Source organism: Salmo trutta, chromosome 1 (genome assembly GCF_901001165.1).
Source record: "Salmo trutta chromosome 1, fSalTru1.1, whole genome shotgun sequence".
Classification (NCBI taxonomy): Eukaryota; Metazoa; Chordata; class Actinopteri; order Salmoniformes; family Salmonidae; genus Salmo; species Salmo trutta.
The window spans coordinates 48,911,854-48,937,323 of record NC_042957.1 but is presented as its reverse complement, the minus strand read 5'-3'; the positions used below and the strand labels follow the sequence as shown (position 1 = coordinate 48,937,323).

Genomic DNA, 25,470 nt, shown 5'->3' with positions numbered 1-25,470 from the left:
TCACCATCAGACATCACACTATACAGCCGTTGCAATGAAATCATGCATGCAGTATGCCTCATATTATATAATTACAGCTAGATCGTCATGTATGAATGAGCTATAACTGAAGTTTATTTTTGAAATACATTTGAAAATAGCTAAAATAATTTCGATACAATTTGGAAGATGTATAGAAAACCCAAATGGAGCAGTTTGTATTCTGCAACAAATCAGATGCCACGCAAATAAAGAAACGTGATTATTGCGAGCAACGTTATAAGGATAATGTCAGTGCAGTTTTATTTTTCGTAAGGGAAGCAAACGGAACGAAGCGGGAGGGAACTACCTGAATTTGTCCAATAAACTCTCGTTTCATTATGCAACTGTTTGGACTAATGATTACACCCTTGATCCCCTGTTTAAAATGCATAATTCCCCTAAATGTGGAGTACTGCTCATCGTAAATAACATAAATACGTATTCTTTGATGAGGTTTAACAGAGATTGGCATCCAATAAATGCATTAGCGCCACCTACTAGAATGGAGTATAACTCCATTATACTTTGCTTGAAAATAAAAAAGAAACAAACAAATACCGTTACCATGTAACCAAACACCCTACTCGACTATTTAAATATATCTAGTCCTACCTCAGGCCAACAGCCTGAAAGGACTGGACACCACCACCACACCCTGTAACTCTTCTGACGTCAAGTCTGGCACACCCAAATACCTCTCTGCGGGTGACACCACAACCTCACCTTTCTGCGACTTACGTTCCATCCCTCCAGTACAGTTGATAACCATTGCAATAAAAGCTAAAAATACTATCTTACTGAAGCATATATCACGTATTGGTCTATCCCTCTGTACTGGTACAGATTTACTAGTAACACTACTCCTCTCAGGATCCATCCCCATTGACCCTATCTTCCTCTACTTTCTTCACTGCCTGAGCATACGACAATTTCTACACTACTCTAACCCTGGAAACCTCAACCTGCCTCTCACACCGGGCATTTCTGATCCCCAGCCCCTACAATTAACACACACCACTACTTTCCCGAATGCTACACATTCCTTTATTTCGTGTTCTTCTGCATAATTCTCACACCTAAGAACCTCCCGCCTACACACTGCTGCCACATGCCCATAAACTTGACACCTGTAACAACGTAATGTATTTCGTCAGAAAAGCTCGTACAGGATTACATATATCCTAACATCACTTTGTCGGGCAAAGACTCAACATCAAAACTCAAAAGAACCGAGGTAAAGACAGTTTCAAATAGGATATTCGACGGATATTCGCGCTTTCAAACCTCAATAGCTTTCAAACCACTTGAGCCACAGACTCCAAATAAGTGTCATGATGTTGGAAAATTTGCGCACAACATTGCACAGGTCTTATTTTCACGATTTGGACATTAATTCGCTTTCTAAAGCTAATAAACATGTGGAAATGTGAGCAGCATTTTGTATTCCAAATTTAATTAGTTAGGGAGCGTAAACAAAGTACAAACTTTTTTTACATTCAAATTTCAATAGCTCCTTGGTCATGTGACCTACTGTCTTCAAACAAGGTTCAGAATGTCCAATCAGTGGGCCTACACATTGCACACCCTTTTGTTTGTCCATTTTCTTCTCACACGTTTTTACATGAATTTTTCCAAATGTAAAATTTCAATAGCTCCTTGGTCATGTGACCTAGTGACTTCAAACAAGGTTCAGAATGTCCAATCAGTGGGCCTACACATTGCACACCCTTTAGTTTGTCCATTTTCATCTCACATGGTTTTACATGAATTTTTCAAAATGTAGAATTTCAATAGCTCCTTGGTCATGTGACCTGGTGACTTCAAACAAGGTTCAGAATGTCCACTGACTACCCTTCTATATTGCACACCCTTTAGTTTGTCCATTTTCATCTCACAAGATTTGAAAATAATTTTTCAAAATGTAGAATTTCAATAGCTCCTTGGTCATGTGACCTACTGACCTCAAACAAGGTTCAGAATGTCCAGTTACTATACCTTCATATCGCACACTCTGATGTTTGTCTACTTTCATCTCATGCTATTAGACTTAAATCTGTAAGCTTTGCAGGCCTTCATTTTACATGGGTGTTAAAAAAAATGTTTTAAGTCAACAAATGTTCCATCCTCGCAATAACTATATTTCACATGGACACTGAAAGATCCGCAAATGGCTGTATGTGGTATGGATCAAGGACAGGAGAGGTGTTCGAACAGAGGTGCTTAAAGGAAGGTGCACAGGTAGGCCTCATGAAAAACAATGTTTCATATGCTCTTTTTAATCACAGTAATAGGCAGTGATTTGTCTGTCACAGTGAGCTTGATAACGTGAAATAATTATTTTCATAGCATCAATTTCATATACTGTACATTAAGACAAATCCTTCTAAGTTGAGTATTAGAACGCAATATTGCATTTGAGGGTTCGTTTTTCTGATGAAAATAGTTATTTGATGCATGGCCTACTATTTCTAACTGGGAAAATAAATTCCCACGTCTTTTGTGAGTAAAAGCCTTTTTCAAAAATTGATTTAGGTACATTTTTGTGAAGAGGTATGAGGGTTGTGATATGGGTCATTTAATAGTAAAATCATTTAAGGGATCAATACATTTCTATATTGCTTCCCCAGTATCTGCATGAACCATCAGGCCTATTGTTTTTGGTTGACCCTGATGGACAGAAAGAGAAGGAGGAATCGGAACACACTGCATTCAAATTCAGGTCTTAGTTATTCAGTTGTACTGGATCTAATACATATTAGCATTTTACATACATTCATAAGTGTAATACTTTTTTATAACATACTGTGAAAACTCTCTTGGCTGCTGGCTCTGTCACTTTCAGACATGCGCAGACCAGACTTGAACCACAGGGGTTCTCTGTAAAGAGAGAGTAATCCAAAAGGCACAGACCCCTTGACTTTCAATTGGCACCGTTGACCTGTAAGTATTCTCTCCTGATTGGCTCTGTGGTGCACAGTCTGGCAGTCTGACAAAAGTGCCAGAGGTATGAGGAGAGACATCCTCCTTTGTATTTATGGGGAAAAAATATTTCCTAACACTTTGGATCCTATTCTTGGACAGTTAGAAGACACAATGCATCAATGCAACAAAAAAAATGTATTAATAATTACTGTCCATGAGTAACCTCAACCTTGTGGGAATATGGGTGTTTGGGCCAATAAAGTGCCAACTTAATTCTACCGCTGACTAGTCTCTCATGCCCCTATGAACGGGGACATAGGGCAATAGTTTTTAATCTAAACCAGACCTTTTTTACTGGAGTACACTAACCCCTAGTTGGGGCTCTTTTCTTGACACATAGTAGCAGTTTACCAGATAACAAGTCAAGAAGAACAAAAACTAGATTGTTGTAAGGGTGTATTACATCCTGTGCTGGCCCTATTGTCATATCCATTCTGGATTCTGAGTGGTAAAATAATAGCTGACAAATGCCTCTATGTATGTGTATACATTTTCCGCCAAGACAGAACTGCCAAAGGGGGTGGCGTTGCAATCTACTGCAGAGACAGCCTGCAGAGTTCTGTCATGCTTTCCAAGTCTGTGCACAAACAGTTCGAACTTCTACTTTTAAAAATCCACCCTTCCAGAAATAAGTCTCTAACTGTTGCCGCTTGTTACAGACCCCCCCTCAGCCCCCAGCTGTGCCCTGGACACCATATTTGAATTAATTGTCCCCCATTTATCTTCAGAGTTTGTAATGTTAGGTGACGTAAACTGGGATATGCTTAACACCCCGGCCGTCCTACAATCTAAGATAGATGCCCTTAATCTCACCCAAATTATCATGGAACCTACCAGATACAACCCCAAATCCGTAAACACGGGCACCCTCATAGATATCATCCTGACCAACCTGTCCTCTAAATACACCTCTGCTGTCTTCAACCAGGATCTCAGCGATCACTGCCTCATAGCCTGCGTCATTAATGGGTCCGCAGTCAAACGACCACCCCTCATCACAGTCAAACACTCCCTAAAACACTTCAGCGAGCAGGCCTTTCTAATCGACCTGGCCCGGGTATCCTGGAAAGATACTGACCTCATTCCGTTAGTAGAGGATGCCTGGTTATTCTTTAAAAGTGCTTTCCTCACCATCTGAAATAAGCATGCCCCATTCAAAAAATGTTGAACCTGGAACAGATATAGCCCTTGGCGAACTGCATTAGCATCGACTAGCCCCCGTGATATGCAACTTTTCAGGGAAGTTAGCCTTCCCTGTAGCTCAGTTGGTAGAGCATGGTGTTTGCAACGCCAGGGTTGTGCATTCGATTCCCACGGGGGGCCAGCACAGAAAGAAAAAAAAATGTATGAAATGAAATGTATAAGTCACTCTGGATAAGAGCGTCTGCTAAATGACTAAAATGTAAAGTTAGAAATCAATATACACAGGCAGTTAGGAAAGCAAAGGCTAGCTTTTTCAAACAGAAATGTACATCCTGTAGCACAAACTCCAAAAAGTTCTGGGACACTGTAAAGGCCATGGAGAATAAGACCACCTCCTTCCAGCTGCCCACTGCACTGAGGCTAGGAAACACTGTCACCACCGATAAATCTATGATTATTGAGAATTTCAATAAGCATTTTTCTAAGGCTGGGCTTGCTTTCCACCTGGCTACCCCTACCCCGGTCAACAGCTCTACACCCCCCACAGCAACTTGCCCAAGCCTCCCCCATTTCTCCTTCACCGAAATCCAGATAGCTGATGTTCTGAAAGAGCTGCAAAATCTGGACCCCTACATATCAGCTGGGCTAGACAATCTGGACCCTCTCTTTTTAAAATTATCCACCGCAATTGTTGCAACCCCTATTACTAGCCTGTTCAACCTCTCTTTCGTATCGTCTGAGATCCCCAAAGATTGGAAAGTTGCCGCGGTCATCCCCTCTTTAAAGGGGGAGACACTCTAGACCCAAACTGCTACAGACCTATATCTATCCTACTCTGCCTTTCTAAGGTCTTCGAAAGCCAAGTTAACAAACAGATCACCGACCACTTTGAATCCCACAGTACCTTCTCCGCTACGCAATCTGGTTAACGAGCTGGTCATGGGTGCACCTCAGCCACGCTCAAGGTCCTAAACAATATCATAATCACCATCGACAAAAGACAATACTGTGCAGCTGTATCCATCGACCTGGCCAAGGCTTTCGACCTTGTCAATCACCGCATTCTAATCGGCAGACTCAACAGCCTTGGTTTCTCAAATGACTGTCTCGCCTGGTTCACCAACTACTTCTCAGCTAGAGTTCAGTGTGTCAAATGGGAGGGCCTGTTGTCCGGACCTCTGCCAGTCTATGGGGGTGCCACAGGATTCAATTCTCGGGCCGACTCTTTTCTCTGTATACATCAATGATGTCTCTCTTGCGGCTGGTGATTCTCTGATCCACCTCTACGCAAACGACACCATTCTGTATACTTCTGGCCCTTCTTTGGACACTGTGTTAACTAACCTCCAGACGAGCTTCAATGCCATACAACTCTCCTTCCATGGCCTCCAACTGCTCTTAAATGCAAGTAAAACTAAATGCATGCTCTTCAACCAATCGCTGCCAGCATCTGCCCACCCGCCTAGCATCACTACTCTGGACGGTTCTGACTCAGAATATGTGGACAACTACAAATAACTAGGTGTCTGGTTAGACTGTAAACTCTCCTTCCAGACTCATATTAAGCATCTCCAATCCAAAATTAAATCTAGAATCGGCTTCCTATTTCGCAACAAAGCATCCTTCACTCATGCTGCCAAACATACCCTCGTAAAACTGACTATCCTACCGATCCTTGACTTGGGCGATGTCTTTTACAAAATAGCCTCCAACACTCTACTCAGCAAATTGGATGCAGTCTATCACAGTGCCATCTGTTTCGTCACCAAAGCCCCATATACTACCCACCACTGCGACCTGTATGCTCTCGTTGGCTGGCCCTCGCTTCATATTCGTCGCCAAACCCACTGGCTCCAGGTCATCTATAAGTCCTTGCTAGGTAAAGCCCCGCCTTATCTCAGCTCACTGGTCACCATAGCAGCACCCACCCATAGCACGCGCTCCAGCAAGTATATTTCACTGGTCACCCCCAAAGCCAATTCCTCCTTTGGCCGCCTTTCCTTCCAGTTCTCTGCTGCCAATGACTGGAACAAATTGCAAAAATCACTGAAGCTGGAGACTCATATCTCCCTCACTATCTTTAAGCATCAGCTATCAGAGCAGCTTACAGATCATTGCACCTGTATGTAGCCCATCTGTAAATAGCCCATCCAACTACCTCATCCCAATATTGTTATTTCTTTTAATATTTTTTTTTGCTCCTTTGCACCACAGTATCTCTACTTGCACATTCATCTTCTGCACATCTCACTCCAGTGTTTATTTGCGAAATTGTAATTATTTCGCCACTATGGCCTATTTATTGCCATACCTCCCTAATCTTACTTAATTTGCACACACTGCATATAGACTTTTGTATTGTGTTATTGACTGTACGTATGTTTATTCCATGTGTAACTCTGTGTTGTTGTTTGTGTCACACTGCTTTGCTTTATCTTGGCCAGGTCGCAGTTGTAAGTGAGAACTTTTTCTCAACTGGCTTACCTGGTTGAATAAATCTGAAATAAAAAAATTAAAACACACTGTATGTGGGAATGTCTTATGTCCGTCCTACATATAGTGTTGGTACACTGAATATTCCTAAACTGCATATATCATAAATTGCTATTGCAAATAGAAGTATTAGGTTCAACAACTGACATTTTCAGATATTATTTTGACACACACACTTTGGTGCTTACAATTCATTCTCTATTGCCATAGATTTGGTGGGCACTGTCATCTGTGATCTTTGTGATATGACTTTCTTTAAGCACGTACTGATGAAACTGTCACTTCAAATTATTTTCTTAAAGTCTACAAACGCTCTACAGTCGTGGCAAAAAGTTTTGAGAATGACACAAATATTAATTTCCACAAGGTTTGCTGCTTCTGTGTCTAGATATTTTTCTCAGATATTACTATGGAATACTGAAGTATAATTACAAGCATTTCATAAGTGTCAAAGGCTTTTATTGACAATTACATGAAGTTGATGCAAAGACTCAATATTTGCCGTGTTGACCCTTCTTTTTCAAGACCTCTGCAATCCGCCATGGCATGCTGTCAATTAACTTCTGGGCCACATCCTGACTGATGGCAGCCCATTCTTGCATAATCAATGCTTGGAGTTTGTCAGAATTTGTGGGTTTTTGTTTGTCCACCCGCCTCTTGAGGATTGACCACAAGTTCTCAATGGGATTAAGGTCTGGGGAGTTTCCTGGCCATGGACCCAAAATATCGATGTTTTGTTCCCCGATCCACTTAGTTTTGCCTTATTGCAAGGAGCTCCATCATGCTGGAAAAGGCATTGTTCGTCACCAAACGGTTCCTGGATGGTTGGGAGAAGTTGCTCTCGGAGGACATGTTGGTACCATTCTTTATTCATGGCTGAGTTCTTAGGCAAAATTGGGAGTGAGCCCACTCCCTTGGCTGAGAAGCAACCCCACACATGAATGGTCTCAGGATGCTTTACTGTTGGCATGACACTGGACTGATGGTAGCACTCACATTGTCTTCTCCGGACAATCTTTTTTCCAGATGATCCAAACAATCGGAAAGGGGATTCATCAGAGAAAATGACAGTACCCTGGTCCTCAGCAGTCCAATCCCTTTACCTTTTGCAGAATATCAGTCTGTCCCTGATGTTTTTCCTGGAGAGAAGTGGCTTCTTTGCTGCCCTTCTTGACACCAGGCCATCCTCCAAAAGTCTTTGCCTCACTGTGCGTGCAGATGCACTCACACCTGCCTGCTGCCATTCCTGAGCAAGCTCTGTACTGGTGGTGCCCCGATCCCGCAGCTGAATCAACTTTAGGAGACGGTCCTGGTGCTTGCTGGTGCCCTGAAGCCTTCTTCACAACAATTGAACCGCTCTCCTAGAAGTTCTTGATGATCTGATAAATGGTTGATTTAGGTGCAATCTTACTGGCAGCAATATCCTTGCTTGTGAAGCCCTTTTTGTGCAAAGCAATGATGACGGCACGTGTTTCCTTGCAGGTAACCATGATTGACAGAGGAAGAACAATGATTCCAAGCACCACCCTCCTTTTGAAGCTTCCAGTCTGTTATTCGAACTCAATCAGCATGACAGAGTGATCTCCAGCCTTGTCCTCGTCAACACTCACACTGACGAGAGAATCACTGACATGATGTCAGCTGGTCCTTTTGTGGCAGGGCTGAAACGCAGTGGAAATGTTGTTTTGGGATTCAGTTCATTTGCATGGCAAAGAGGGACTTTGCAATTAATTGCAATTAATTTGATCACTCTTCATAACAGTCTGGAGTATATGCAAGTTGCCATCATACAAACTGAGGCAGCAGACTTTGAAAATTAGTATTTGTGTCATTCTCAAACCTTTTGGCCACGACTGTACATTTATTCACTCTGCGAAAGGGTTGGATCCTATATGCTACTTTTATTGTCCTGTAAATGGTTCAATGCCTATAATTTAGGCTGTGTGTAGAATGGGGCAAAAAGGAAATTACCTCTACTAATAAATTACTACTAGATTATAGTGATAAGGAAAACAGCACACAAATTTAGCTTGTGTATTCATTTGCCTATAACTAATCATAATTCCATTATTTTTACATAAAAAAGAGAATACTTCAAAATGAGAAGATCCTGCCATGGAAAAGACGACTGGGCGGTCATAAAGTGGAAAGGAGAGGAAATAACTCACACCATGCAGCAGGACACCTTCAGCTGTGGGGTCTTTGTAATGCAGGTTTGATAGTTAAATTTTCAATAATGAATGGTTATCTGTTATGTGACAATTAGGTCAAAAACTCTATTTTATTTTTTGTGTAGATGGCCAAGGAAGTTGCACAGAACTTCCCCCAACATTCTCTCCCAAATTGATATGGAACCTTGAAAAACACATGGAGCAACTGCGAAAAGAAATGGCTGAGGATATACTAAAAATGTCTGGTATGTAATGACATTTAATTCAAAGTAAATGTAAATTCTTTATTTTTATGTAGTTGTGTGGGAAAACCAAATGTTCAGTTCATGCCTATGATTTCAGAGTTCAACAAAGCCAACAACTGCTTCATGTGTGCCACTGATAAAGTACCTGGATGTGGCCCAAAGACTGACTGGGTTAGTAACTTTATTTAACATGTTTATAATCTTTTGACAACAGTGACGGCATGTAAGACAATTTATGATATAACACAATGGATGGCTAATTCGTCATTCGTCATGCTGCATTGATATTTGATATTATTACCGCTACTTCAGTAATCACTCTTTTCAATGGAGCCCTTTTCTTGAGAGCAAAACAATTGACATCTCTTGTCCCCATTCATTTAACACGGAGTGCCTGTTCCCTCTGACCAGCAGAAACACAAAAAATTATCAACAGACCACTTCTGGTTACCCTCACCGATTCCACAGCACCCTGTTTTCACCCACACTGAAACCACAAATGGATAAGCCAAAAGGCAAGGGTCCACTTTTTTCTAAAAATTGCACTACTATCGTCAAAGACTCATCTTTATCCTGACCCTCAGTGCAAGCCCCGGGCTCCGAGAACTTCACCACATCTACCCCTCTGATATTTCACCCTCACTCACTTCCATGTTTTTTTAACCTTTATTTAACTAGGCAAGTCAGTTAAGAACAAATTCTTATTTTCAATGATGGCCTAGGAACAGTGGGTTAACTGCCTTGTTCAGGGGCAGAACAACAGATTTGTACCTTGTCAGCTCAGGGATTCAATCTTGTAACCTTTCGGTTACTAGTCCAACGCTCTAACCACTAGGCTACGCTGTCGCCCCAAATTTCTCCTCCTGTCTTTGATCCGGCGTTCAGCTCCCTCTGCTAACACTTTCTACCATTCTTATTTAGTAACATAAATAAGAGTGAAAGGCACGGTCATTTATGTGGAAAACGTCCTACACCTAGCGACATGTGATTGCTGATTATTGTTGTTTGAAATTCAAATTTTATGTAGCCTTGCATGTAAATCTGTTGCGTCCTGCACAATGTATGCGTAACATTGATGTTTCACTCTGGTCACACATAATGAAATAGCCACATTTAAATACGATTTTAGAGATATTTAATTATATCCAGACAATTTCAAAAAAGTCAATTATTTATTTAATTGTAGTAAAGTATAATGTACTTTTATTCACAGCAATTCTGCCAAACTATTTTATTCAACTCCTACTATTTGTTGAATGCAGCCCTAAAATGTGAGCATGCAGGATTTGATAGAAGTTAGTAGGGTTCTTTTTTTATTTTCTTAGTAGTACAGGATTAGATAGGAGGGTTTAGTTGCTCTTAATGTTCGGTTCTTTATTCATTATTCTCTAAACTGTGATTGACTACACAATCCAGTACAGTAGGTGGCGGCATGCCCCTATGAGCTGTGTTTCCGGAACGCCGTAATATTGTAGAAGAAGAAGAATGTGAGCATGCGCCTTGTCGCAAATGCCGTTTGGCGTTGTGACTCCATTTATGCGGTATTTCCAAGCGGGAAGCGCAGGCAGGTCGGCAAGATTAATACAGTGGTCAGTTAAACAGCCGTCTTTCCGATTGTAGACTTCGCTGGTAGGGATCTACTAAAAGAGGAATATGCCCCGAGAAATCATAACACTTCAACTTGGCCAATGTGGAAACCAAAGTACGGTGAAGTCTTTCTCTTGCTACAAATGATTAGCTAGCTAGTACGTATACGTAACGTTAACAACTGTAGGCATAGCAATGCTAGCCAACAGCTAGGCTTGTAGTGAAATAGCAACTTCTGGACATGCACGTATCATGCATGGGTTTGGTGTCGTAATTAAATGCATCTTATTTCCACTTTTATTGCAGTTGGTTTTGAGTTTTGGAAACAACTCTGTGCAGAGCATGGCATCAGTCCGGAGGGGATTGTGGAGGAGTTCGCCACAGAGGGCACTGACCGGAAGGATGTCTTCTTCTATCAGGTACAGAACAGCATTAGCTTGCAAGATAAGTGGGTCAGGTTCCTATCCCGGATATGGAGCCATGGGGAGAGAGTGCATCTTATCACCTTGTTGTATCCTTCTCAACCGTATTGGAGAAGTTCCAAGGCCCTTCCCCTCAAACAGTCTTCTTCAATGTGTTTTGAGAAGGAAACGAGGAGCAAGGATGTGAGGAATCAAGAAAATATTTATTGAGAAAGGGCGATAGACTAGAGGGAATCCTCGCCTCTCTGTCTATTGGTCCTGATGTGGGCTTGGCAGGTTGCCAGATTTGGCAGATGTGGTTGTTACTGACAAGGAGCACATGGCTAAGCTCTTTCATCACTTCCTTCTTTAAGGTTGCTGCCCCTATCGTTGCCTCCAACCTTTTTTAACCTGTCTCTCCTCTCTGGGGAGGTTCCCATTGCTTGGAAGGCAGCCGCGGTGTGTCCTTTATTTAAAGGGGGAGATCAAGCTGATCCTAAAAGTTATAGGCCTAATTCTATTTTGCCCTGTTTATCAAAAGTGTTGGAAAAACCTGTCAATAATCAACTGACTGGCTTTCTTGATGTCTATAGTATTCTCTCTGGTATGCAGTCTGGCTTCCGCTCAGGTTATGGATGTGTCACTGCAACCTTAAAGGTCCTCAATGATGTCACCATTGCCCTCGATTCTAAGCAATGTTGTGCTGCTATTTTTATTGACTTGGCCAAATCTTTTGATACGGTAGACCATTCCATTCTTGTGGGCGGTCTATGGAGTATTGGTGTCTCTGAGGGGTCTTTGGCCTGGTTCGCTAACTACCTCTCTCAAAGACTGCAGTGTATGAAGTCAGAACATCTGTCTCAGCCACTGCCTGTCACCAAGGGAGTACCCCAAGGCTTGATCCTAGGCCCCACGCTCTCTCTATTTACATCAACAACATAGCTCAGGCAGAAGGAAGCTCTCTCATCCATTTATATGCAGATGATAGTCTTATACTCAGCTGTCCCCTCCCCAGATTTTGTGTTAAACGCTCTACAACAAGCTTTCTCTGCCCTTAACCTTGTTCTGAACACCTCCAAAACAAAGGTCATGTGGTTTGGTAAGAAGAATGCCCCTCTCCCCAGAGGTGATTAGTACCTCTGAGGGTTTAGAGCTTGAGGTAGTCACCTCAAACAAGTACTTGGGAGTATGGCTAGACAGTACACTGACCTTCTCTCAGCACATATCAAAGCTGCAGGCTTAGGTTAAATCTAGACTTGGTTTCCTCTATCGTAATCGCTCCTCTTTCACCCCAGCTGCCAAACTAACCCTGATTCAGATAACCATCCTACCCATGCTAGATTACGGAGACATAATTTACAGATCAGCAGGTAAGGGTGCTCTCGAGCGGCTAGATGTTCTTTACCATTCGGCCATCAGATTTGCCACCAAAGCTCCTTATTGGACACATCACTGCACTCTATACTCCTCTGTAAACTGGTCATCTCTGTATACCCGTCGCAAGACCCACTGGTTGATGCTTATTTATAAAAACCCTCTTAGGCCTCACTCCCCCCTATCTGAGATATCTACTGCAGCCGTCATCCTGCACATACAACACCCGTTCTGCCAGTCACATTCTGTTAAAGGTCCCCAAAGCACACACATCCCTGGGTCGCTCGTCTTTTCTGTTCGCTGCAGCTAGCGACTGAATTGAGCTGCAACAAACACTCAAACTGGACAGTTTTATCTCGTCAATCAAAGATTCAATCATGGACACTCTCTTACTGACAGTTGTGGCTGCTTCGCATTATGTATTATTGTCTCTATTGCCCAATAATGTCTGTACCATGTTTTGTGCTGCTATCATTTTTGGCTGCTGCCATGTTGTGTTGCTACCATGTTGTGTCATGTTGTGTTGCTATCATGCTTTGTTGTCATGTGTTGCTGCCATAATGTGTTGTCTTAGGTCTCTCTTTATTTGGTGTGTCTCTTGTCGTGATGTGTGTTTTGTCCTATATTTTTATTTTATATATTTTTTTAAAATCCCAGCCTCTCTCCCCGCAGGATGCCTTTTGGTAGGCCGTCATTGTAAATAACAATTTGTTCTTAACTGACTTGCCTAGTTTAATAAAATATGCGGTGCAGCAGCTGCTGTACTGATGGCAAACGAAATGGACATGAAGCATGCATCACGGACTGTACCATTATTCCCCACTAGATGGAGCAGTCTAATCATTTATGGCAGGCAGCATTCACCATGTTACTGCCATCAAATCAAATGTTATTGGTCACATACACATATTTAGTTATTGAGGGTGTAGCAAAATGTTTGTGTTCCTAGCGCCAACACAAATCTAAAAGTGAAAGAATGAAATTAAGAAGATAGAAATATTAGATTGAGCAATGTCGGAGTGGCATTGATTAAAATACAGTAGAATAGAATACAGTATATACATATAAGATGAGTAAACATTATTAAAGTGGCCAGTGATTCCATGTCTATGTCTATGGGGCAGCAGCCTCTAAGGTGCAGGGTTGTGTAACCGGGTGGTAGCTGGCTAGTGATGGCAATTTAACATTCTGATGGCCTTGAGATAGAAGCTGTTTTTCATTCTCTCGGTCCCAGCTTTGATGCACCTGTACTGACCTCGCCTTCTGGATGATAGGGGTGAACAGGCAGTGGCTCGGGTGGTTGATGTCCTTGATTATCTTTTTGGTCTTCCCTGTGACATCGGGTAGTGGAGACTACTATTATTATTATTGTGTATGCTTTGCTTTCTGTGCATCAAGTAGGAGTTAGCCTTCCATCTCTCTGTGGTCCACAGGCAGACGATGAACACTACATCCCCCGTGCTGTTTTGTTGGATCTGGAGCCCAGGGTGATCCACTCTATCCTCAACTCCCCCTACGCCAACCTGTACAACCCAGAGAACATCTACCTGTCGGAGCACGGAGGAGGTGCAGGGAACAACTGGGCCAGTGGCTTCTCACAGGTGACTATGTGGACCGTGTTGTTGGTTGTAGCTGGACCAGGGTCCATGTAGAGAACAAAAGATTTAGCTTTGAGGCGAATAATGCATGTTTAGTAGAAGTTTGGCTATGTTATTTATTATACTTTTTTTGTAACTACATTCACCCAAATAACAATCTGGAATAATGCATGTCTTGTCGTTTGCAGGGTGAGAAAATCCATGAGGAGATCTTCGACATCATCGACAGAGAGGCGGACGGCAGCGACAGCTTGGAGGCAAGCCCACTCTTTCTCAGTCTCTGATTGGTCTACAGAACGTATGGGGTGAAAACAGGCCTGAGTTTGGAAACATTCCAACAATTCTCCATCTCATACACACACTGCACTGACTGCATATCCTGCCTCACGTGAGGAGAACATTGGAGGGAGAAACTGAAAATGGGAGGGGACTATCCAGAATGAAACACTTCCTGATTCTCTCCATATGTAACTGACTGACGTGCGAAAGGAATATAGGTTTTTCAGTTCTTTTTTTCCCCCTCTTTCCCTTGAGTTGTGCTGTGGTGGAAAGCATGCTTTCTTTGGCGATTTTATAATGGGTAACCTTAATAGAGAGTACACATAAAATGGGAGCCCACACATGTCATCTTAAAACTAGTAAATGATCTGTTATTTCAAGCCTTTTCAAAAAAAACTTTCTCAACTGCCAGCTGTAAGGTTGCCTCCCTTAAAACAACATGACTTTCCCCATAGAAGTCTGTGTAATTTCTGTTGCCCATACTCTTTATGACCCTCACGTTATTATTTAGTGTGTGTGGACATGCATTTGAGAGGGTGTGTGTGAGATAGGGCGTGGCATGCCGTGTTGGGTGGTAATAGCTGGACTGGAGTAAAAGGCAGGTATTACATGGCTGTCTAGGCGAAGGAGAGAGCCTATTTGTGGGGTTGGCCTGCCCTCCCACCTCCAGGCTGGGTGAAGAGTGGGAGGCATAAACACATGTCATATATACTGGCGCAGTACAATAAATACTACTACTTAACCTGATAGATGTAATCTAAAATGTAGATTTCTGCCTAAATAGACATACTCAAAAGTAATAACTTATCATGAAAGGGCCATAAACAACTAGTAATGCTGCATACTCCAAGAAAGATTCAAATCTCACCTTTCTGGTATAAATAGTTATACATTTCTCAGGTGTAGTCACTTTTGAGGTAACAGGCTCAAGTACATAGTAAAAATATGATGAAAATATGAAATATACACTGAGTATACTAAACATTAGGAACACCTTCCTAATATAGTTGCCCTCAGAACAGCCTCGATTCGCCGGGGCATGGACTCTACAAGATGTCGGAAGCGTTCCACAGGGATGCTGGATGTCCTTTGGGTAGAGGACCATTCTTGATCTACACGGGAAACTGTTGAGCGTGAAAAACCCAGCAGTGTTCTTGACACACACCGGTGCGCCTGGCACCTACTACCATACCCCGTTCAAAGGTACTTACATCTTTTGTCTTGCCCATTCACCCTCTGAATGGCACACACACACACAATCCATGTCTTAAGGCTTAAAAATCCTTCTTTAACCTGTCTCCTCCCCTTCCTTTACACTGATCCAAGTGGATTTAACAGGTGGCATCAATAAGGGATCACAGCTTTCACCTGGATTCACCTGGTCAGTCTATGACATGGAAAGAGCAGGTGTTCTTAATATTTTGGACACTCAGTGTATGCGATGTAGTTCCTATTCAACAAAAGTTGATGAATAGGGCTTGAAATGACTGATATGCTTTCTAAATATAGTAACGATCAAATTATAAATCGACTAACCTATAGGATTTTACTTTCCTTATAACTGTAAAATAGATATGATAATATTTAGTAACAGTACAAAATTACCTGGTTGAGTAAAAAAAAAAAAAGGGCATTTCATAGAACTAGACAGATAATATCCTGCCCTGCGTCCTCTGAGCACAGACGCCGCTCAAATGCCTGCCGACTACGTTACACCGTCTTTAAGCAGTGAGCACAAACTGATTTAGTCCACCTGTGGCCAGGAGAAAGTGGTTTGTTTCTACCAAGAGAAAGTGGTTTGTTTGTACCAAGAGAAAGTGGTTTGTTTCTACCAAGAGAAAGTGGTTTGTTTCTACCAAGAGAAAGTGGTTTGTTTCTACCAAGAGAAAGTGGTTTCAATTCTACAAAATGATATGCATTGTATTTTCGTGTCGGGAGTTTTAAATCCCTGTGTGAATATCACATCGAGATGAAACGCGCATCAATAGAATCGTACGGGTGTCAGCTGTCAGGAAATATGCGAGGGGTAGTGACGTACTGAGCCAGAGGAAATTGCTTGTTTGTCTGGATGGGCCCAGAAAGACGTTTTCATATTTTCACCCAGAGCAGTGGAATTAAGGAATTACAATGGTTCTGTTTCACTGTTGCAGGGTTTTGTCCTTTGTCACTCCATCGCTGGGGGAACCGGGTCCGGGCTGGGATCCTACCTGCTGGAGAGGCTCAATGACAGGTCTGAACACACACACACACACAGGGAGGCTGAATTTCTACATCGCGATGTGGTCTATCTTTCTGTTTGACTGCTATAAAGTTAGTAGACTTATAATTTATGGAGTAGAAACTCTCTCCTAATTGTAACCATAATTGTCCCAGCTTCCATGGGAGAGATAATATTCTCTCCCTGGGGGAACCTTTTAGTTTTCCACTGTTGGATGTTTTTCTGTGACCTGGTGTGTGATACTTTTAGAATGTTCTTCCTGTGCGTGTTGGCCAGGTACCCTAAGAAGCTGGTGCAGACCTACTCTGTGTTCCCTAACCAGGATGAGATGAGCGACGTGGTGGTGCAGCCCTACAACTCACTGCTCACACTCAAGAGGCTCACCCAGAACGCAGACTGTGTGGTGAGCAAGAAATACACGCACATCTGCGGACACACACACACTCTCTCTCATCTGTGCTTTTTTGCCTTCATCTGGCTACCGTTGTGTGGGGAATAGACGAAAGGTTCTTTCCTGGAATCAAATCCATGCACATAAACTCTGATGTTGCGTGGTCATTTTTTTCGAGAACGTCCCCTTGTGCCGTTAAAATGTGCTAAAAATTAAAAATGAAGACAAGACGTGCCAGTTCCACACTCTTGTTGTTGTTGAAAGTTACAAACATCCTGTCCGAAATGGTACTGTTTCTTCATCCCCCAAAACACCACAGGATGGGGACGGACACGCCTCATCGCTCGCCTGTCTCTCTCCTCAGGCAAGCTCCAAGTCTTAGAGAGACGGGAGGAAGTTGAGCCAGAGGGCCTGTATATCATGAATAATGTTTTCATGACCATCGCTGCCAGCCCGGCAACACGCTGTAACAGGAAGGGTTTCTTCCCTGGCTGCTGGTGTGTATGACTGGTAATGAGGCAGTGTTGTTGGACATTTACATCTCTGGATGATTACATCTTTGCTGCCTGGGATTGATGATTGTATTAGTTCCCGAGATGCTCTGACAGCCTAATGTTTCTCCTCTCCAATATCTACTTCCTCCTGCAGGAGTTTACGTAAGGGCCTCTACTCAGGCTTATTGGGTTAGCCCCACAGCTAATAGAATCTATGTGGAGAAGAATTGGTTCCCCTGTTAGTGACGCACAGTGTCTGCCCCACTGCTTCAGTCTTCACACAGCAGCACACTGTCTACTCTGCTTTACCCATCAAGACTGACTGGAGGATTGGATCAAAGCCCACTGTTAACTAGTCTCTACCACACAGCATCTCTCTTGCCTCCGTTTCCCCTAATTCTAAAGTCAAACCTCCCCCATTGCTGTCTTTCTGTGGAAATCTCTATCTTCTGACCTCATGTCTACACATCCCTCTCATTCTGTTTCTCTTTTTGACTTGTGTGTGTCAGGTGGTACTGGACAACACTGCTCTGAACCGCATCGCCACCGACAGGCTGCACATCCAGAACCCCTCCTTCTCCCAGATCAACCAGCTGGTGAGTGATTGACACCTGCCACTCGGGTGCAAGCTCCACCTCCTTCCCTAGTGGTGTTCTCAATATCCAGGTTCTAGATCCCCGGACTCCTGAGAGGAGAAAGTGTTTCGAGGTGTTTTGATAGCCTGGTCCCAGATCTGTTTGTGCTGTCTGCCAAGTCGGTAATACGGCACAAACTGAACTGCAACCAGGCTACTGTTTATAGCCTACTGGCCGTGACCCAGAAATGATTAGGCGAATACAGAGAGAGTGTATGGGTGAAGTAAACCTCACACTGTTTGTCAGAATGTCCTGAGGATTAAACAAACTAGTTAGACTAGTTACTCCTCACACTTTAACTGTCAAACTGGATCTCACACTCCCTAGCAATTATTGTTGAATGAACACCCAGTGATTGTTAAAAAAACAAAATTGTGGTCAAATATGTCTATATCCCTAGGGCTGTGGCGGTCATGGAATTTGGATGACTAATTGGCCACACAAATGAACGCGGACACCGTAATAACTGGTCAAATGTTTTATTATTATTATTATTATATATTTTTAATTCCCCTCTCCTCTGCTCCTGACTGCATGTGCTGCCATAGAAATATAATAAATAGAACGGGCGTCCCCATTCAAGTCAATGGTGGCATAATGGGTGGACTGGCAGCTATTGCGAGTGTACCCATAGGAACAAAGGAGGAAGTAAAAGAAGGAATTAAAAGCAGGAAGTGTACCTGTCAAAATGTTCTGTGATTTGTTGATTCAACTCAACTGACGTTACAAAAACTACATTCCATTGCATGAGCCACATCAGTTCAAATCATTTGAATGAACTTTCTACATTACCATGGAAATGATTGCATCACAATACCAGGCAGCCCTTGCGAGTGTACCCATGAGTTTACCAGTCAAATTGCCAGGGTTAGAGGTGCCAAGTCTGTTCTATTCATATATTTCTATGTGTGCCGCTGCAGGGAGGGTGACACTGTCTTGGCAACTCCTTGCTTGTTTCAGCAAGGAACAGCAGTTTCATCACGTTGTTAAGAGTCCATGTTACTGTAGAAACAGACTCGGCCTCACGAAAGCCCGGCCATTCCGTCTTCAGTCAGCTGTTCATTCCACCCCCCCAAAAAATATTTAAACGGTTATGCCGGTTATTTATTTTCACGACGGTCTTCATCCATAACCGTCGTTTATTCAGGAATTGTGCCAGCCCTATATACCCCTCTCTAGCTAACCTTCTAACCATACAATCTCATATAGCATATCTTTTTTTTTTTTACATAAAATACTGTAAAAACACTAGCAAATCAGCCCCAAGTGATTTTAATTTTGGAAATCTGTTCCAAAGTATTCTCACGCATAATAGAGAGATACTGTATATGTGATCGTATACAAATGTAAGCAATGTTTGAAACTATTATATTTTAGTCAAATATTATATCTATTTGGGCTTCTTGCAGTCTACAAATTATTTGTAAGTATTTTCCGGCTCCCTGACCATCCACTCATGGAAAAATTGTCCCGGGGCTGAATCTAGGTGGTGATCCCTGTCATTTAGGCTGCATTTCTTATGACCACTCCTGGTGATTGCCCGACAGAAATTGACAAGATTACGGGGAAAAAACAGCCACAAGTAATTATGAAAACTAAAGTTTCTTTCTCTCCACAGGTTTCCACCATCATGTCAGCCAGCACAACCACCCTGCGTTACCCTGGATACATGAACAATGACCTGATTGGTCTGATCGCCTCTCTCATCCCCACGCCCCGCCTTCACTTCCTCATGACTGGCTACACACCGCTCACCACTGACCAATCGGTAAGTAGTTCTCAGCAACCGCGTAGTACGTCTTGGTGCTTTCAAGATAGCTGGGAACTCGGGAAAAATCATGACGTCAGTGATCTTCAGGTCTGAAAGTTGGAGCTCTATAAAGATGCTGTAGTTTCTGACTTGGAATTGTGAGTTGGATGACCGTTCAAAAAAATAAAATTAGTCAGGCGCTCGTTTTTTCCAACACACTGAAGTCTTCGTCAAACTTATTATTATTATTCTTCTGCATGCTTCTCCTCTTACACCATTTAAGCTAGAAACGCCATTCAAACTTTAAAATGTGAGACTGGTCTGGAATGGTGTGCTTGCATCCAACTTTTTTTTAAACTATTTATACTTTTGAAACTATACATTTTTTCATTCACTTTAATGGGACTTTTTTCAAGATTCTAGAGCTCCTTATTGTAACATCACTTCCAACATTCACTGTAATACAATGCAACTTTTGACAAAAATCTGCTATTTTGACCACTTTGCCAACAACTTAGACAAAAAGTTAGAGCGCAGACTAGAAAGGTCTCGAATTTGTGATTTTGTTTTACCAATCTCTTTCACCGCTTAAGCTATTAACTCCAAACCAATGCTGAGATGTTTAGACTGACCCTACTTAGATTGCTTGTCAAAATAATTTTGATACTATATATACTTTTTAAACTATAACCATTTAAAAATGTGCATAAATTAACATGGGTTTGAACGAGAGCTGTAAGAATACAGAGGTAGCCATTCAGTGGTCCTGCTGCTTGGCCAATTAAGCTACAAGACCAACTTACACAATTCTGGCTATCCTAACTATCCTATTCTTTCAAAGATTTATCAACTATAACTATACACATTTGCATAAAATAACTATCCAACTGGCTTCATCAATAAGGGCATCGATAATGTCGTCCCCATTGATTACAGGCAACATCCACACTGGCTAAAGGGTAGAGCTGCCGCTTTCAAGGAGTGGGACTCTAACCCGGAAGCTTATGAGAAATCTTGTTATGCTCTCCGACGAACCATCAAACAGGCAAAGCGTCAGTACAGGACTAAGATTGAATTGTACTACACCGGCTCCGACGCTCGTCGGATGTGGCAGGGCTTGCAAACTGTTACTGACTACAAAGGGAAGCACAACCGAGAGCTGCCCAGTGACACGAGCCTACCAGACGAGCTAAATAACTTCTATGCTTGCTTCGAGGCAAGTAACACTGAAACATGCATGGGAGCATCAGCTGTTCCGGATGACTGTGTGATCACGCTCTCCGCAGCCGATGTGAGTAAGACCTTTAAACAGGTCAACATTCAGGACGTGTATTCCGAGCATGCGCTGACCAACTGGCAAGTGTCTTCACTGACATGTTCAACTTCTCCCTGTCTGAGTCTGTAATACCAACATGCTTTAAGACCACCATAGGCCCTGTGCCCAAGAACACTAAGGTAACCTGCCTAAATGACTACCGACCTGTAGCACTCACGTCTGTAGTCATGAAGTGCTTTGAAAGGTACGTAACAACACATCCGTCAAACTGATGCTCAACACAGGGGCCCCTCAGGGGTGCGTGCTCAGTCCCCTCCTGTACTCCCTGTTCACACATGACTGCACGGCCAGGCACGACTCCAACACCACCATTAAGTTTGCCGATGACACAACAGTGGTAGGCCTGATCAACGACGAGACTGACCTCCTCCCTATAGGCTGAGGCCTGACCGTGTGGCGCAAGAACAACAACCTCTCCCTCAATGTGATCAAGACAAAGGAGATGATTTGTGGACTACAGGAAAAGGAGGACCGAGCACGCCCCCATTCTCATCAACATGCTGATGTGATGTGTCCACATCACCAACAAACTAACATGGTCCAAGCACACCAAGACAGTCGTGAAGAGGGCACGACAAAACCTATTCCCCCTCAGGGGACTGAAAAGATTTGGCATGGGGTCCTCAGATCCTCAAACGTTTCTACAGCTGCACCATCGAGAGCATCCTGACGGGTTGCATAACTGCCTGGTATGGCAACTGCTTGGTCTCCGACCACAAGGCACTACAGAGGGTAGTGCATATGGCCCAGTACATCACCGGGGCCAAGCTTCCTGCCATCCAGGACATCTATACCAGGCGGTGTCAGAGGACGCCCTAAAAATTGTCAGACTCCAGCCACCCTAGTTATAGACTGTTCTCTCTGCTACCGCATGGCAAGTGGTACCGGTGCGCCAGGTCCAGGTCCAAGAGGCTTCTAAACAGCTTCTGCCCCCAAGCCATAAGACTCCTTAACATCTAATCAAATGGCTACCCCAGACTACTTGCATTGCCCCCCCTCTTTTACGCTGCTGCTATTCTGTTATCTATGCATAGTCACTTTAATAACTTTACCTACATGTACATATTACCTTGACTAACCGGTGCCCCCACACATTGAGCGAGCCCCCCTCTGTATATAGCCTCGCTATTGTTATTTTACTGCTGCTCTTTAATTATTTGTTTTATTTCTTACTTTTTTGGGGGTCCTTTTCTTCAACTGCATTGTTGGTTAAGGGCTTGTAAGTAAGCATTTCACTGAAAGGTCTACACCTGTTGTATTCGGCGCATGTGACAAATGCAATTTGATGTGATTTGAACAGTAACCAGCAAGCGCACCACATTTTCTTCAGGAAATGTACTTTTCAGATTTCACTGTCAGCCTAAAGAGTGGGTTTATTAGAACTACAGCTAGCTATTAGTAGGTCTAGATACAAACCTGTTCGTCGTAGTTCAACTACCATCAAAATACTTTTAAAGAGCTGTCATCACTAGATGCACCATCATATTTCTCTCCCCAAATAATAGCCTAGAACTTTCTAATCATTACATCATCATTCAACGAAAATCCAACGTCATTTCCACTGAATGTTTTACAAAAGTAAATTGTACATCTATTTATCTGAAACCGTTGTTTTGCTTTCCTAAGAGTGTTGTCCACATGATCCTGCTTTTTGTTCCCATATTCTGACAGAAGACCATTTTGTCTTGTCTGTCTGTCTTTTAGTTTTCACACTCAGCAACTGTAGTTTAGACATTTTTGTGATCGAACTGCCCCACAATCCAAAGTAATAGACTACCATGTCAACTATATCAAAGTAATCAGACCAATTATTTTATTGCATTTAACTTTGACTATATGTAACTGCTCTGCTTTAAATAGTAAAGTAAACCTTTTTTAAACTACTACCACTACCACAAAAATACTTTTAAAGAGTTAAAGCAAGTCCCACCAATTGTACTAGTTTAGTTGAATCTCTGTTCTTGAAAACACAGATCTTGACTGAGTTATCCAAGTATCTGCCGATTCATCTTCTTTTAAAGACTTTTGGTGAACAAAGCATTCCTGTCATATATGCGTGCTTATACATGCCCTCTCCTTTGTTTCTCTCCCAGGTGGCCAGTGTGAGGAAGACCACAGTACTGGATGTGATGCGGAGGCTGCTGCAGCCAAAGAATGTCATGGTGTCCACGGGCAGGGACAGACAGACCAACCACTGCTACATTGCCATCCTCAACATCATCCAGGGAGAGGTGGACCCCACCCAGGTGTGTGTGTTTGTGTATGTGTGTGTGTGTGTGTGTTTAGCATGAGAATGTGTGCTAGCTCTTTAAAATATATATGTGTGTGTGTGTGTGTGTTTAAAAAAGAAAACGTTGTCTAATCAAAGTGAAGTCCTTAACTACGGATGACGTAAAGAAATCAAGTTCACTATTAGTTCATGCGCTGACTCCTCTGTATAATTTGGATGTTTATGAAGGAGATGGCTGAAGACCAAGTGGATATTGTAATGGCCTTGTGGTGGTGTGTGTTAAACATATTGGTCCAAAAGTTTTAGCAATATCAATACTTTCCATAAGTTGATACAATCCTGTTTGTGTGAGTGCAGGTCCACAAGAGCCTGCAGAGGATCCGGGAGCGTAAGCTGGCCAGTTTCATCCCCTGGGGTCCAGCCAGCATCCAGGTGGCTTTGTCCAGGAAGTCCCCGTACCTACCTTCCGCCCACCGCGTCAGCGGCCTGATGATGGCCAATCACACCAGCATCTCCTGTGTAAGCTCCGCCCCTCATTCTCATTACAGGTTCTAAAGGGTGGCTACTTGGAGTAGGGTGGCTACTTGGAGTAGGGTGGCTACTTGGAGTAGGGTGGCTACTTGGAGTAGGGTGGCTACTTGGAGTAGGGTGCCTTGTGCATAAATATTTTTAAAGGAGACAAAACTATAATCCTTAGCTAACATTTCAATGGCAAAACACTTCATGGGTTGGTGATGAATGTCAAGAGTATTTTTGGTATCCTCCTAACCCACAGTCAGCGACTGAGGGAGTGGGCAGAAAGTGACTAATGTGAGGTATATGTAATGTGTTCACTGGATGCCCCTTCTCTTCCTCCGCTGCAGCTGTTCGAGCGGACTTGCAAGCAGTACGACAAACTGCGAAAGCGCGAGGCCTTCCTGGAGCAGTTCCGCAAGGAGGACATCTTCAAGGAAAACTTTGACGAGCTGGACAACTCCCGTGAGGTGGTGCAGCAGCTCATCGACGAGTACAGTGCTGCCACGCGGCCCGACTACATCTCCTGGGGAACTCAGGAGCAGTGAGGACAGATGGGATATACACCCCTGTCACATGACATGGGTCTGGTGCCCCTCTACAGCCCAACCAGGGAACGATAGGGCAGAGCTAGTTGTCTCCTGTGCCACCTGCCCCATCACTATGGAGAAAAGTGTTCAAGTTCATACCTGCTGCTTTTCTTCCCTTAAGCTGTTTGGGAGTTAAACCAACACTTCAATCTGTGTGCCTGTATCCAATCCCCACTGATGGTTATGAATAGTAGTGAATGACTAGTCTTCTCTGTCTCTCTCTCCCTCTCATGTAGGATTCCAAAACGACCCCTACCACTAGACACTTCATGGATAGTAGATCTGAAAGGATCAGATGGGTATCAGCTCCATCTTGTTCTCTGACAGGTGGAATGTATCGTATTGTGCCCGGTGGGTACGGGTTAGGGGTTGATTTGGAATTCTACATCACTCTCTCCATCCTCTCTTCCTGTTCTCGTAGCCTTGTTTGGCACTATTTTTATACTGTATAGTACCACTCTGCTTTTGTGCTGTTCCTTTTGCAGTCACGCAGACTAACATACCAGCCGGAGAAACACTCGAGTGTCCTTGAATGGGGAATAGAATAAAATGCCTGGTGTGACTTTGTACATTTCTGAAAAGTTTATGACACCAGAGCCCATGATAAGAGCCCATGATAATCAAGCTCTGACAGGATAGTCAAGTCAATAGGCCTCGGATCAGTCGCTGCTGTCCCGTATGTACTTAACCAAAACGTCTGTTTCCAAAGTATGGCGATGGTCATTCTTATTGCAGAGGACAGCCTACTTCTCTACTCTGTGGTGCCTGAGTGTAAATCCATACTTTCTCTTACTCTACGTGCATCAAGAAGCTTGTTAAATTGCATAGCATCTGCAGTTTTCCTTTTTTTTGTAGCCATCCAAATGTATATACTTTGTTGAGCTTTGTGTTGTGAAATTATATATATTAAAAAAAAAAGAATAATTCTATGAGAATATTCTTCATTGCCATTGGTGGACTGAAGTGTGAGCTGTATGCTGCTGTTCATATAAATAATTGTCATACTATTAGGATAAAGT

General features: G+C 42.9%; 1 protein-coding gene across 1 annotated transcript; it reads left to right on the top strand.

The window, feature by feature from the left end:
* Window positions 1-10,571: 10,571 nt before the first annotated feature.
* On the top strand, window positions 10,572-25,468 carry LOC115198211 (tubulin gamma-1 chain). Its single transcript, XM_029759982.1, has 11 exons — window positions 10,572-10,757; window positions 10,949-11,061; window positions 13,851-14,018; window positions 14,204-14,272; window positions 16,445-16,524; window positions 16,789-16,915; window positions 17,907-17,993; window positions 19,651-19,800; window positions 23,212-23,364; window positions 23,706-23,867; window positions 24,212-25,468. The coding sequence occupies exons 1-11, from the start codon at window positions 10,709-10,711 to the stop codon at window positions 24,407-24,409; spliced, it is 1,356 nt and encodes a 451-aa protein (XP_029615842.1). The 5' UTR covers window positions 10,572-10,708; the 3' UTR covers window positions 24,410-25,468.
* The last annotated feature ends 2 nt before the right edge of the window (window positions 25,469-25,470 follow it).